The sequence below is a fragment of the Dipodomys ordii genome, unplaced genomic scaffold, assembly GCF_000151885.1.
Source record: "Dipodomys ordii isolate 6190 unplaced genomic scaffold, Dord_2.0 Scaffold122, whole genome shotgun sequence".
NCBI lineage: Eukaryota > Metazoa > Chordata > Mammalia > Rodentia > Heteromyidae > Dipodomys > Dipodomys ordii.
In genome coordinates this window covers 2,003,268-2,016,620 of record NW_012267338.1, presented here as the reverse complement: position 1 = coordinate 2,016,620, position 13,353 = coordinate 2,003,268, and the positions used below count along the sequence as shown (strand labels likewise).

Sequence of the window (13,353 nt, the reverse complement as noted above, 5' to 3'; positions counted from 1 at the left end):
CACACAGAGATCAAAAGAGGAGCCGCCACTCTAATTATTACCACCTAGCATCCTACACGCCTAACATTCTGGACACAAATAGTTACACAGAATGACTCAACTACATAATATCAAGTGGATCATTATCTAGAATAAAAACAAAATAAAACATCACTTCCATTCTGTCAGATCTTAAAAAATTTAAATGTTGAACCCAAACTTCTTTTCTTTCTGCTTCCCTCTCCTAGTTTGGCTACACTGGATTCCATCAAGTGAAGTAAGAATCGCTGCATTTTGTCTATGTCCCCTTCTTGGACTAATAAGCAAAAATATTTCAGACCCTTGGCTTTGAAATGCTTATGAGAGTATTTAATTTAACAAATAAGTTCTTAAATTGATTAGGGAAGAAATGAAACCTTTTCCAGATGGGCTGGAAAAGAAAGAAAATGGAAGCAGAGCAAGATCAAAGTTGGGTTAAAAAACTGGTAAAGAAAAGATAGAGGAGGTAAATAAACGCAAATACAAAAAACTGCACTGATGTTAAATCTTTTGTCTTCCAGTTCAATTAACTTTACTGAGCTCCACAAGGAGCTCCATTGGTATACAGTTGTAGACAGCACATTATATGAGCTCTGTGTAGAGTATCAATGTTTTCTTTCTTTTTGCTTTTTTGGTGTTGGGTCTTGGGCTTGAATGCAGGGCCTGGGCGCTTATCCTTGAGCTGTTTCTTGTTCAAGGATAGCTCTCTATCACTTGAGCTAGAGAGTTCCATTTCCGGCTTTTTTGGGTAGTTTATTGGAGATGAGAGTCTCACAGACTTTTCTGCTTGGGCTGGCTTGAACTTGGAACCTCAGATCTCAGCCTCCTGAGTAGCTAGGATTACAGGCATGAGCCACTGGAGCCCAACAAGTACTAATGTTTTCATGTGCTATCCTTCTACACTTGGGGTTACAATCACTACAAAAAAACCTGTAATGCTATCATGGGTTACCGCCAATCTCCCAATCCTCCAGGGGGCGTGAGTGTTCTTTAGTGTTAATTCCAATGCTTTCTAACAGTATGCCAACTCTAAAAATCCACTTTTTCTAAGTTATCAGTAATAAAAGATTATTGAACTATTGAATGCAAAATGCTTAATTCAGGTAGCCCTTCCTAGATACCAAATTTCTGCCTCAATATTTAAAACATGTCTTAGTATTAGCTTCTGATTTAGACAGACCATAACCTTTCTAGAGTCTGAAACTGTTTGCCTAGATGAACAGGTAGGGGGAATCACTGCAGAGTTGTCAGTACACTTATATTAGAGTTGCCACATTTGGTAGGTCTTACCACGAAAAACAAGGAGCCAGGTATCAGCTCTTATCCCCAACAAACTATCAAAAAAGCCAGAAGTGGAACTGTGTGGTTCAAGAGGTAGAGCACTAGCACTGGGCAAAAGAAGCTCAGGGAGCACAGAAAGGAAAGATCTTTCTGTAGAAGTGGTCATTATACAAAACTATCAAATTAATAGTAGACAAAAAAAATCAAAGGGTTATTGAAGAATTGTATACAATGTAAAAAAATCTAAATGACACCTTTTTATTCTCCTACACTGAAAATACACTGCTCACATAAAACGAGGGGTTTGAGAGATAACAATTATGTGAGTAAGTCATCCCCTGTTTTCATGAGGTTGCCATTTTATGGTTATCATGAGGCAACCATAGTCATCTGATATTTTACAATGGGAAATCTAAATTCCTTCAACCAGAGACTAATCAGTGAGCTTCATTTCATCGTCAGGATCTGACAGTGGGTTATGGAAAGTAGCATCCCCAAACATCAGAGATGAAAGTGATTTTCAATATGAGGTTCTTAAGGTTCAAGGATGTTTTGTCAAGTGCCAAACAATGAACAAGCCACAGTGCTGGGGATCCAATGGACTGATGTGAGTAAACTTTCAGGTTGTCAAGTGAAATACAAATGAATAAAACAGAAGATGCTTGACAAGTTATCTTCGAATTTTCTCGTGAATATAAAATGTACTCCATGATGACAATTCCTTGATGGCGCCTTAGAGATATTTCAGTAAATCACCACTGGATTCTCTACTACTCAATCACTTGAACAATTAGAACTTGGTATAAGCTGAAGGCCTGGCTCAACTACTAAAGCCCCTTCCCCGGCAATCTCCTATGCCAAGATGCACTGCATAGGTCCAAAGCAATGAAAGTGAACAGAGACTGAAGTCTCCAAAACAGTGAGCTATTTTTTTTCTCTTTATGTTAATTTTTCTCAAGCATTTCGCCACAGTAACAGAAGGCTTATTAATACAGAAGCATTTTTTACATTTCAATAAAGATGGTCCTGGAAGTGATAGCAAATAGGTCAAATGAGACCCCTAAAAGTGTGGCTCAACCTGCAACTTTCTCTGTAAAATCAACCTCCGTTTTCTTTTCCTTCCAACTCTTATATTCTATTTCTCAATTATGTGAAAGAATTTATGGCCAACTGGAAGCTACATAAATTGTTTTGTCCTTTTTTGTGTATTAATCTTGTGGATTAGTCATAATGGGCCTATGCTATGCATATATGTGTGTGTAGTATTTTTCTAGCTTGCTTGCTGTATGGGTGCTCTGCCTCTTGAACCATGTTTCTAGTTTGGCTTTTCACTGGTTATTTTTAGAGACGCAGTCTCATACTTGGGCTGGCCTTGAACCAAAATAATCTGGATCTCAGTAGTGTGAGTAGTTAGGATTATAGTCGAGAGCCACTGGTGCCCAGGGGGATTGTATATTTTTAAAAGGTAGGACCATGGAACTGGGAAGGTAGCTCAGTGGTAGAGTGCTTGCCTTGCATGCATGAGGCCCTGGGTTCGATTCCTCAGTACCACATAAGCAGAAAAAGCAGGAAATGGCGCTGCGGCTTAAGTGGTAGAGTGATAGCCTTGAGCTGAAGAGCTGAGGGACAGAGCCCAGGCCCAGAGTTCAGGCCCCATAACCAACAAAAAATAAAAACAAAAACAAACAAGCAAACAAAAAAAAGGTAGGACCCATATAGTATAATTCTGTTTCTTCCATGTCATCTGGTACAGGTCCTAGAAAATACAAAACACTTGGAAAGCAACTACCTTTAGTTTAATTTATGAATTACAAACTAACCCTTTTCAGGACCTGTTTTTCAGTGACTAGAAGTCATAAGAGCAGATTTATTCTAAATCAGAGAAAAAAAAAAAAGAACAGAAAAAAGAAAAACAGGTAACCAATTGCTGTATAAAACAAAGCCACATTTACGATACAGATGACCAGATATATAGTATTATCATTGCTCCTGTCTCTTCATTAGACAGATGTTAAGGTGGTTTTTTTTTTTTTTGTTTTTTGGTTCTGTCTGGGACTTGAACTCTGGGCCTGAGCGCTGTCCCTCAGCTCTTCAGCTCAAAGCTAGCGCTCTACCACTTGAGCCACAGTGGTATGTAAGAACTGCTGAATTTCAAGAGACAAAGACCATTGCATCTTGCATGTCTTCTGTGTTCTCTCTACCTCTTAGTGACCAGTAGGCTAGTCCATCTTACCTTAAACTTCCCATCTGAGGAGAAAATGCTAACCCACTTGTTGTCATAATCTGCTATGATTATGTCCCCACTGGGGTGCACTGCCACTCCCGTGGGCCTCTGCAGCTGCCCGGGAGAACGGCCTCGGATGCCAAAGCGACTTTTGAACTGGCCATCATTGGAAAATATCTGTAAAACAAATCGACATTCACTGGTATCCCATAGCATGGAAATCACTGAGGAAGAAAAGGGCAACAACTGTGTCAATATGTACCACAGAGCTAGGAAATGGTGGTTCATGCCTATAATCCTAGCTTCTGAGGAGGCTGAGATAAGAGGTTCACTGAAGCTGGGCACCAGCTCATGTCTGTAATCCTAGCTACTCAGGAGGCTGAGATCTGAGGATTGAGGTTCAAAGCCAGCCCAGGCAAAAAAGTCCGTGAGACTCTCGTCTCCAATTAGCCACCAGGAAACCAGAAGTAGAACTGTGGCTCAAAGTAGTAGATTGCTAGCCTTGAGTAAAAAGAGCTCAGGGACGGCACCCAGGCCCTGAGTTCAAGCCTTACAACTGACAAAAATAAAAAACACAGGTCAGAACATATTCACTCTATGAAAGGCCTACAAGCACACTGTGTGGCCTCTGTCTTAATGACGGCAATATGCAGCTACATCTATTTTACCAATGTACATGGTCAGGGGCGATACCTGCACACACTGGTTGTTACTGTCCGCGATTAGTATCTTTCCACTTGTAGATGCAGCCACTCCCTGAAGATTCGTAAACTCGCCTTTATTTCTTCCCTTGGTCCCTAAACATGAACAACAAAAGCCCAGAAATTAAGCACTGGAGAGTTAAGATTTCTTAGTTTCAGAAAAAGAATCATTCAAGTTCCCATGAGAAGCCCGAGAATACATTGCTGTTCTTCTTTCCTTTCAGTACTAGGGTTTGAACCCATGGCTACATTCCCAATCCCAGTCTTGCTTTAGGAAGGGGTGTGTGTGTGTGAGTGTGTCTGTCTGTCTGTCTGTCCGTCCGTCCGTCCGTCCGTCTGTCTGTTGTTGTGTCAGTACTAACTCAGTTCCTCCTCACTTCTGTACTTCATCTCCTCACTAGCCAAATGTGAACAGCATGTTCCATATAGTGAAGTAAACAACTCCACTCTATCAAAAATGTATCAGCAGAGAGAGTCTTTATCTCCTGATGCACATGGTATCCCTATGATATTCATGAACGTGGTATCAGTGAAGATGCTTGAGCTATTGTGTGTTGAAAGTGGAGCGTGGTGCGTTCCTGTAGTCCTCGCTGCTGAAGAGGCTCAGGCATGAGGAGTGCTTGAGACTAGGAGCTCCAGGCTGTGTAGCATAACTGACACATCCTCTCACAATGAATGCATGCATGCATGAATGAACGTTGTATTCATACCTGCTAGCAGAAGGCAGACAAAGGTGCAGTTGGCCTTTTAAGGAGTTATACACTAATGTGATGTTCATTTTCAGACATTACTCCTAAAGAATTCTACAGTGGGGCTGGGAAGGTGGCTCAGTGGTAGAGCGCTTGCCTTGCATGCATGAGGCCCTGGGTTCGATTCCTCAGCACCACATAAGCAAAAAGAAAAAAGCTGGAAGTGGCTCTGTGGCTCAAGTGGTAGAGCGCTTGCCTTGAGCTGAAGAATTGAGGGACAGCGCCCAGGCCCAGAGTTCTGGCCCCACGACCGGACCCAAAAAAAAAAAAAAAAAGAATTCTACAGTGTTATAAATACTTTTTAAGGGCGAGTAGGGGTAAGGGCAAAACTTTCTAAGAATAAAAACCTTCTTAACTTATCAAAAATAAACAATTGGTGGGAATGCAAATGAATGCAGTAACTATAGAACATAGTATGGAGGCTTATATTAAACAACAACAACAACAGCAGCAACAACAACAACCAAAAAAACCCAAAAATGCTAGATTACCATATGAACCAGTCGTACCACTCCTGGGCATATCTGCAAAAGAATGTAAGTCAGCACAGACTCCAGATATTGACACACCCATCATTATGGCAGCACTATTCACGGTAGGGTAGTGGATAAAATATGGTATACACACTCAATTCAGCCACAATGAATGAAATCATATTGTTTGCAGAAAGATGGATCAGAATAGATAATCATGTGAGGTGAAGAAGAAAGATAAGCCAAAGAAAGATAAATACAGCATACTCTCTCATATGGGGAATCTAGTCCTTTAAAAAAAAAAACAAATGAAAGCCAGGTGCCGGTGGCTCATGCCTCTAATCCTACCTACTCAGGAGGCTGAGATCTGAGGATCGCAGTTTGAAGCCAGACTGGGCAAAAAAGTCCATGAGACTCTTACAACCAATAAACTACAAAATGAGCCAGAAGTAGAGCTCTGGCCCAAGTGATAGAGCACTAGTCTTGAGCACAAAAGCTCAGGCAATGTTCAGGCCCTGAGTTCAAGCCTAGGACCAGCAAAAAGAAAACACTAAAAACAAAAACAAATGAAGCCAGTGGTCAATTATTCATGTTTATAACCTTAACTACTTAGGAGATCTAAATATGATCTAAAGATCATGCTTCAATGTCAGCCTAGACAGATGAATTCCCAAGACTCCAATTAACCAGCAAAATGCCTAAGGTAAAGGTGTGGCTCAAGTAGTAGAGTGCCAATCTTAAGCAAAAAAAAACTAAGCAAAAGCCCTGAGTTCAAACTCCAGGACTGGCCCACACACAAACAAATAATAAAATTTAAAAACCTCTATGTGCGAGCAGGTCAGGAGCACAGGCTGCTTCTGAAATAGCACTGCTAACTAATTTTTCTTAGCAATTAAACTAGGAAATTCTTAATGCTAAGCAATGACATAGACCAAAAAAATCATCATTAAGCCAGAAGTATTTATAAAGTGTCTCATAATGAAAACCAAGTAAACTGAAGTTCCAGAACTTAGAAATTATTTAAAATCTGGCTTTACTTTTCCAGCTTTTTAGCAGATTCTATGCAGTCTATGGAAAAGTCTTTCTCTGGATTCTAACTACATAATAAATATTTCTTCATAATAAATACAAATGTAACATAACACAAATATAATACTTACAATTCATTTCCTGTTTACATTGAGGTCAAAGGTTTCATTTGATGGTTACATATTGGCTAATAAAAATTCATTAATTTTGAGGCTGGGAAGGTGGCTCAGTGGTAGAGCGCTTGCCTTGCATGCAAGAGGTTCTGGGTTCGATTCCTCAGCACCACATAAGCAAAAAGAAAAAACGCCGGAAGTGGCGCTGTGGCTCAAGTGGTAGAGTGCTAGCCTTGAGCTCAAGAGTTGAGGGACAGCGCCCAGACCCAGAGTTCAGGCCCCAGGACTGGACCCCCCAAAAAGAAAATCATTAATTTTGGAGAATGAACCTAGCTCTCTACCACTGGGCCACATCCCCAGCCCAGGAACATGAATATCTGTAAGCGATTTGAAAATAATTCCATAATTAAGGTAGTTTCTTGTGGGTGCTAAACTAAACTTTTAGACATAAAATTAAATTGGGGTGTGTGTGTGTGTCTGTGTATGTGAGTGTGTATGTGCATGTTTTACTAGGGCTTAAACAGGGCCTAATACTTGCTAGGCAAGTTGTCTACCACTTGACCACGCCTCCAACACTTTTACCCTTCTTTGTCTTTATTTGGCAGTACTGACACAAAAATAAAAATTTAAACCAACAGCTTTTCACCTCTGCTCTTCTATCCCTGCTCCCAGTAGGATTACAGAAATAAATGGAGCTATTCTTCTGAAATCTAGGATTAGTGAATTCAGACTTCCTCTTACCACCCACTCCAACTTAATATGAAAATTAATGTTAAAGCAAGATTATTCATTTTATTTAAATAAGTAATAATGGAATAATGTAACAAAGTATAACATATCCAAGTATAGAGTCTGACACAGTACCTCCAACCAAGCAGGTGCTTAAGTTTGCTAAATGAATGAGTGTATGAATGAATTGGTAATGAGTGGCAGTAAATTACAACCACATTACATCATGGGAAAATCAAATGACAGCACACCCAAGGATATACTCTCATACACTCCCTCTAATCATCCCAGGAGTTAGAAAGACAAATATTATCATTCCCATTGTATTTTGTGCACATACTATAGCTTGAACTCAGGGCCTAGGCACTGTCCTGTAAGTTTTTCACTCAAGTCAGGTGCTCTACCATTTGAGGCAGAGCCCCACTCCCAGCTTTTTGGTGGCTAATTGGAGATAAGAGTCTCATGGAGGGCTGGGAAGGTGGCTCAGTGGTAGAGCGCTTGCCTTGCATGCATGAGGCCCTGGGTTTGATTCCTCAGCACCACATAAGCAGAAAAGGTCAGAAGTGATGCTGTGGCTCTAGTGGTAGAGTGCTAGACTTAAGCTGAAGAGCTGAGGGACAGTGCCCAGGCCCACAGTTCAGGCCCCACAACCGACCAAAAAAAAGAGTCTCGTGGACTTTCTTGCCCTGGCTGACTTCAAACAGGGATCTTCAGATCTTAGCCTCTTGAGTAGCTAGAAATTATAGGTGTGAGCCATCCATTTTATAGATATGAAAATTGAGGTCAGACACACCACAAAGATAGTTTTTATTCGTAGAGGAAAGAATGAGAACCTTGGTTGTTTTTTTTTCCCCATATACATATTGCTTCCTTCTAATTAGAAAAAATACCAGTTTTTGGAGGTGAGGAAGACAACCCTTTGGGCTCATCTGGATCATATTTTCTCTAAAATCTGTTACGGAACTGTCTCCCACATGGTTTTGTGATTGTTTGTGTCCTTTGCTAGGCTCTCTGCTTCTTCACTGTGGTACCCTATGACACAGTGCTAACATGGGAATATAGTGACCCCATAGGTCCATGTAGTAAAGTCTTGGTCTCCAGCCTGTGGCATGACCGGGAGTGGCGCCTTTAAGAGGTACAACCAACTAGAAGGAAGTTATGTTATTGCCCTTAAAGAGGATATGGAGACCTCAACCTCTCCTTTCCTTGTCTCTTGCTTCCTCATGTCCATGAGGTGATACCTTTGCTCCATCATGTCTTCCTTCATCATGTGTTGCCGTGTTACCTCCCCACACATTCAAAAGCAATGGGGCCAATTGACTATGGACTGAAACTCCCGAAATTAAGATATAGTAATGGAAATGTATAATACAGTTTGTGGCAGTAATGGAAAGCACAGTGCCTAGTAATTAATAAATAAATATAATTTGCATCTTTTCTGTCTACTTGAAACAGAAGAGTTCCCAAGAATGAGATTCTTTAGGAGTGTGTGTTTGGTGGGGGTCCTAACAGAGGTGGGGAACACCTGGCCCCATAGAAGGTCCTCAAGTCATTTGGTAACAAAAGGACAAACTCATACGCTTCTCACTGGCTGCCTTCTGCCATTTGCCTATATGGCTAATTTTGTATGGCCGATGAATGGCTCTTGGCAGACTAAACGGTTCTTTACCCCTTTAAGATGTTAAGTTAGCATCTTAAGGAGGAAGGTAATGGCTTACAGAGACAGGGAAGAGAGACATGAAATAATACCTTACATTCCTTTAAAGTCTGGTGGATTTTATACCATTTCACTTCAGTTTATTCTATGTTCAGTGCTAGGGATCAACACCATGTCCCATGCATACAAGGCAAGTGCTTCTACCACTGGGCAACATCCCCAGCCCACAGTGCCATTTAAAGTGACATGTTTGAGGGTTCCATCCAGCTTTTCATCAAGTCATTAAGGAGTGATATATGAATTACATAATTTGAAACAATTCAATTGTAATTCTTCTGCTCCCTCCCACCTGCCTCCCCTTTGTTGAAAAACTTTCTTTCTCTTAACTGGTAAGACTAGCTCATGGCTTTCAGTTGGCTAACTCTAATTGTGTGAGAAAAATAATCATTGAACCAGCAGTGGCAGATGCGTCTAAACTACTTCTCTAAACCCATTCTGAATTGTTTTACATTATTAGAGACACAAAAACTTATTCACCAGGCTCTTCAATTAAGCTTCCAGACACTGGCAGTACTGGCTCAACTTTGGAAAACCACAATCATTAACGAGTATTTTACAAGGCATGGGTTTCATTCTCTAAGCCTCCATTTCTCCAGTGACAATTCATGCTAATTACATATTGCCATGTTAATTTGGTTCTGGAGAGGTAAGGTCTGGAAGGTTGGAGGAGGGGGCTCTGGTCTGTAGCATTTGTTCATTTTTATAGTGTCAATGCTCCTATTGTGGAGCATTTCTCTTTCCTTTTAGACAGTATTGAGTTTGAACTCAGGGCCTTACATTTTCTAGAGAAGCTCTCTACCACTTTAACCATAACTCCAATCTTTTTGGCTTTATTTTTCAGATAGGGTTCATGGCTTTTGTCTGGGAGCAGTCTTGGGCTTCACTCTCCTCCTTATGCTTCCCACAAGGCTGCAGTTATAGGTGCATGTGTCCATGACTGGCCTCCATTGGGGCCAATTTCAATTCACCAATGGGAAAGGCCCGTCTGAACACACACTAACACTATGCTGTAGTAGGTATATTATATCACAGAGTTATTAAGGATTTTAAAATCAGAAATTCTCAGAACTAAGCATCTTAAATGAGATAAAATATAAGAAAGAATGACTGCTCTTATATCTTGCCTCCAATCCCCATCTATTCCTCCTGGAACTTCTCTATGATGTCTATCTACTGTCTATCTACTGTCTATCTGTCTAATACACCGAAGCTCATGAATTGAAGTAACTTATCTATTAGTTTCACTTCCAAATTGTCACTCTCAATGCCTGATGTGTAGTCCTGAAATAGTCTTAGTCTTCCAACTTCTTACTTCCAAAAAAAAAACTTCCAATCTATCTCCTGCAAGACCCCAGATCTCTAGAAAGCAGAAATCTCCAGAAGTCATTCAGCTACACAAGATATGGCTCAATGTCTCGCCTCCACCCACGTCATGACCAATTTTAAACTTCAGAGAGAGAGAGAGAAAGAGAGAGAGAGAGAGAGTGTGTGTGTGTGTGTCTCTCTCTCTCTCTCTCTCTCTCTCTCTCTCTCTCACTGGAGCCTGAGGAAGCAGATTCCTGTCCTTCGGCAATGATTCTAATTCATTTTCTCCCTCCCTCCCTTCCTTCCTTTTATGGTGAGTCAGAATTCAGACCCAGATCTGTCCAGTTCCAGATAAGAGCCATTCATGACTCAGCATACGGCTCAGCCTTTTCTATTCATCTTTTTTCTTCTTCTAATTTTTGGCTGGAAGCAAAGAGTGGGATTAATGGAAAATCAATTTGTTACTAACACCAGAGATCCACTGGGGTCCTTTTCTTAAAAAAAAAAAAAAAAGAAAAGAAAGAAAAAAAGATAGCCAAAAACAAGTAAGTAGGGAGGGAACCTTATAACCTCAACAATCTCACAAGCAAAAACCACAGACAGCAGCTCTCATTGAACTTCTATGTGAGTCAAGCGGGAAGCCTGGAGCACAGAGCTGTTCTTAGTTCTCAGAACTGAGAAGCCGGTGTTTTTGCATTTTCATTTTATGATCATGGAACATGAAGTTCAGGAGAGCGGAGAGATCTGCCCAAGGCTCAGATAAGCGGAGGAACCGGAATGGCAGACCTGGAAGGCGCTCCATTCTGCGTCCGCCCCAGCCGTCCTCTACACCCACTACCATACCGATGGCCGTGCCAGGTATGAGGGCCTTGCTGGATGAGCGAGTTACACGCCATGCCACAATCTTTACCAAGACTCGGCCTCAAGTACTAACGTGCAGCATCTCTGCCCAGGAATGTTCCAGAGACATTCTATGGGGAAAGTTCCATGGGGAGAACAGTTTTGCCAGTGCTGCGTGCCGGCCCTCCCTGCCTCAGAGAGCCACAAGGCACACCAGCAGATTCTAAAGGCACTGGCCAGTTCTGCTGTCAGAATATTTCTTTCCTTCACTTAGTTCTCTGAGCCACAGCTTTGCTTGTCTACACGTGTCAGTTATTGATCTGTAGAATACCCTTTTAGCTAGTTATCTAGACAGAAAAGGGAGAAGGAGGCAGGCTGGGGATACTTATGGAAACTAACTAAAATGCATATTTTTAATTCCCCTTAAGAATGATGAAGCCCTTTGCCTTTTACATGTAGTGTGCTTTCTACAGAGAAATAAACAGTTAAATAAACTAGAGGCAATAAATCAGGAGGGAAGGGCTATTTACATTCCTGACTTTTTTGGCTCACTGGCACCCCAGTGGCTTCATTCCCAACCCTGCCCCAACCCCATTGGCTCTCCACCTTCCCTCCCTCCACCTTCCCTCCCTCCCATGGGGTTCTACTCCAGCTATGCACAACGTCTGTGGTCCTCACAACTTACAGTGTGCCACTCTCTGCCCCTCTCCAATGCAGGAGGGTGACAGAGAGCTGTAGCCCCCCAGGACACAGCCACAGCCAGAATGGTAGATTGTGTAGAAACACAGCTAATAGCTCATACCTCTAATTCTAGCTACTCAGGAGGCTCAGATCTGAGGATCCTGGTTCAAATCCAGCCTGGGTAGAAAGGCTATCAGAGTCTAACCTCCAATTAATTACCAAAAGCCTGAAGTAGAGCAGTGGCTCCAGTGTTAGGGCGTTAGCCTGGAGGGAGAGCACTAATGGATCGACAGCACCCAGGCCCTGAGTTCTAGTCCCAGTGCCAGCACATATACACAAAACAAAACACAAATTGTCTGGGATGATGAGCCTGTGGCTGACCCCGCCTGTAGGCTCAGCGGAAGTGCTCCAAAGTCCTAAGGGAAGCTGGGGGGTGGGGGTAAAAATTGACAGATCATAGGTAGTGCTGGGCTTGCTTTGGCTTTTCTTTTTGTTGTTGTTTTTCCCTCCTCTCTTTTCTTGGCTTATTTTCAGTTTCTCATTTTCTACAGCCAGCCTGCCCGAGAGGAGAAAAGGAGCCCGCCTAGGGACGCCTAATAAAACAAACCAAGAGTTTCCACCCATTCAGGGAGGAGGTGCCGGGCTGGCACAGACTCCATCCTCCCCCGGACACCCCCCCACCCCCGGGGCACCCCTCCATGCCCCCCTCCCCCGGCCGGGCCGGGCCTGACCCCGCCCTGCTTACCCACTCGGCAGATCAGGTCGTCCTCGATGGGGTTCTCTTTCCGCTTGCCGGTGCTGTACATGCTGGCCGGCCGCTTCACGGCCTTCTGCTTGACGTGGCCGCTGCCCGGGGACTTGACGCGGCGCTTCACGCCGTCGGTGGTGGGGGACACGTCGGCCGAGCGGATGACCTTGAGCTTGAAGGGGCTGCCGCGGATGTGCTGGTCGTAGAGGCGCAGGGACAGGGTGAAGTCGCCCTCCTTCTGCACGGTGTACAGGAACTCGTAGGTGCCGTTCTTGTTGTCCAGGATCTCGCCGTCGGCCACGCTGCCGTCGGGGGTGCTGAGCTCGGCCGTGAGGTAGGCGTTGCCCGTCTTGCACAGCTCGCCGTCCTTGTCCTTCGTGGTGATGGTCACCGACATGGGCTGCCCGATCACCGTCTGCCGCAGCCCCTCGCCCGTGGCCACCGTCTCCGAGGCCACGGCGTTGGTGGTCAGGATGGTCCCCAGGTTGTGGATGGACTTCTTCAGCCCTTCCGTTTCCACCAGGAAATCCAGCTGGTCGTTCTCCCGCGGGTGCAAGGGGAAGTCTTGGTCGGCCAGTTCGTTCAGCTTCTCGCTCATCTGCTTCTTCACCAGCAGCACCTCGGTCTCCGTGCCGTGGTTCAGGGCCTGGGCTGTGAAGTTGCTGCAGCTCTTGATGCTCTCCTGGCCCTGCAGCAGCGTGTCCAGCTGCGACTGGAGCACCTGGGGGGGGAGCGGTGGGGAGCG

General features: G+C 43.4%; 1 protein-coding gene across 1 annotated transcript in view; it reads right to left on the bottom strand.

Annotated features, from left to right (window-relative positions):
- The window catches only part of Trim2 (tripartite motif containing 2), a 49,306-nt gene that overhangs the window by 10,462 nt on the left and 25,491 nt on the right, over positions 1-13,353 (bottom strand). Inside the window, exons 6-8 of the mRNA XM_013029726.1 lie at positions 12,606-13,329; positions 4,217-4,320; positions 3,533-3,700 (exon numbers count right to left, since the gene is read on the bottom strand). Coding sequence (XP_012885180.1) covers positions 3,533-3,700; positions 4,217-4,320; positions 12,606-13,329 — 996 coding nt within the window. The remainder of the gene's footprint in view (positions 1-3,532; positions 3,701-4,216; positions 4,321-12,605; positions 13,330-13,353) is intronic.